We start from the raw sequence: 2,021 nt of genomic DNA on the forward strand, positions 1-2,021 counted from the left end.
TCCGCTTTTCAGGTTTTCGACTCGGTTTTCCTTATAAACTGGGTCGCTTTGTGCGGTTTTTGGGCCCGATTTCCCTTATTAACTAGGCCAATCTCCTTCTATTAATATATTAATATATCGAGCAGCTCACCTGCTGAATTCTTAAAAATAAAAGCCACCTATATTTGATGTACCAAGCGATGGATCTGGTCTTTTTATGTACGACCACCACCTAAGATTGGTATCAGAGAGACGCGGCTGTGTTTTTTTTTTCTTCTTTTTGCGACGGCTTCTTGTACTTTGCCGTCTAGAAGTAGAAAAGGAAAATCGAAGTCCAAGTGTCCAACTGACCGAGCTTTCCGGGGATTCCGACACCAATAAGCAATCGAATCCTCACGCCACGCCCGGTCAATAAAAGCCACCTATTTTCGATGCGCAGCGCCGCGAAACGAATCGAATCGATTCGGCCACGATGGAGTTGCAACGCGCCGCCGCTCCGGAACGCCAATCCCTTGCCCCTCCCATGGAGCACCTCCTTGCCTCTCTCAAGTTGCCGCAAGCTGACCAGTCTGCGCCGATGACGACGGCGGAGCTGGAGGCTGCCATCCCCATGCTCCCGGGCAAGAAGCAGCGCCTTCGGGAATCGTTCGATCGCCTCGTCGCCTGCTCGCCGATGCAGCTCCCCTTCACCTGGGACGACCTCGATGCCCACGTATCTTCCCTGCACGCATCCATCTCCATCCGATTCCTCCAGCTGCAGGCCCTGCAGGCGCCCCGCCCCGCCGTCTCCGTCCCCGCACCGTCCGCCACATACGGCGACGAGTTCATCGAGGAGGACGAGGAGATGGTTAGAAACGATGAGGATGCGTCGCCGGTTCCGGTCGATGAAGTGGAGAAAGATTGGGAAGACAAGAAGGTAAGACTCGCTCCTCTACGCGGCGAGTACCAGGCGGGTAGAAGTAGAACTCGAGATCAAGAGCTTGCCGTTCCAATGCCGGTTCACGCCCCGGACGCTGGGAACCCTATCTTCCAGCAGCCATACGCGGCGTACCAGCTCCAGCCTGAGCTGCCAATGCCGAGGACCAATCTTCCTATGCTCCAGCAACAGCTGTACGTGCCGTACCGGCAAGAAAACCTCGCCGTGGCGATGCAAACCCCGAACTCCAACTATGGTGTCCCTATGGTCCCGCAACCGTACCTGGCCTACGGCAGACCAGAGTTTATAAGCCAAGCTCCGATGGTCAATGAACATGTACTCCAGCAGCTGGCGCACCATCAACCCTACTACCCTGTCGTGCCGAGCAATAACAGTTGCTATCCAATGCTCCGGCACCAGGAGCACGTGACTGCTGAGAGTGGAATCCGGAAAGATACCAACCATGTGATGATGGTAAACAAAACAACCAAGTTTAAGTGTAAGGGTAAGTCTAAGAAGAAGGTCAAATCAAAGGACGCCGGTGAGACTGATACGCCTAGGAAGTCCAAGATCGGCCACACGCCCGACGAAGAGTGTTTCTTCTGCAAAGAGAAAGGACACTGGAAAAGAAATTGCAAAAAGTATCTAGTAGAAAAAGGCAGTCTCAAGAGTCCAGCTCCAATATAAGTGTTATATATGTTATTTGTGTATTTTTTTGATAGCATCATACTCTTTATTAAGTAATAATTGAGGTTACATCGCTTATGAGAAGAGGTATGATAGATACAGGGGATTCTCAAACCAAACCTGCTGCATTTGTCCCCGTGCCAACCTAGCTAATTCATGAGCTACAGAATTTGCTTCACGATAATCATGTTCAAAATGGATCTTCACAAACTTAGTCGCCAGATGGTAACAGTCATCAAGGATTGCCGCTGCAATTCCACTGGAATAGCCTCCATTATTCATTGCTTGGATCACGTCCATGTTATCAGAACAGCAAACGACTTTCTGCAACCTAAAGATTGAGCCAGGATTAGGCCTTGCTTTAGAGCATGAATTTTCGCTGACATGCTGTGTAATATCCCAGGTTTAGTGACGATCGAGGGGTAGAATTTAGAAAGGG

At 50.5% G+C, this 2,021-nt stretch overlaps 1 protein-coding gene across 1 annotated transcript; it reads left to right on the plus strand.

Annotated features, from left to right (window-relative positions):
• Nucleotides 1–458: 458 nt before the first annotated feature.
• On the plus strand, nucleotides 459–1,587 carry LOC127323274 (uncharacterized). The gene has a single exon (XM_051351430.2). The coding sequence runs from the start codon at nucleotides 503–505 to the stop codon at nucleotides 1,580–1,582; it is 1,080 nt and encodes a 359-aa protein (XP_051207390.2). The 5' UTR covers nucleotides 459–502; the 3' UTR covers nucleotides 1,583–1,587.
• The last annotated feature ends 434 nt before the right edge of the window (nucleotides 1,588–2,021 follow it).

Source organism: Lolium perenne, chromosome 4 (genome assembly GCF_019359855.2).
Source record: "Lolium perenne isolate Kyuss_39 chromosome 4, Kyuss_2.0, whole genome shotgun sequence".
In the NCBI taxonomy this organism is placed as follows: Eukaryota; Viridiplantae; Streptophyta; class Magnoliopsida; order Poales; family Poaceae; genus Lolium; species Lolium perenne.

What these genes read in the sequence shown, in the direction of transcription:
- LOC127323274 (XM_051351430.2), top strand. Translation starts at nt 503, where the DNA reads ATGGAGCACCTCCTTGCCTCTCTCAAGTTGCCGCAAGCTGACCAGTCT.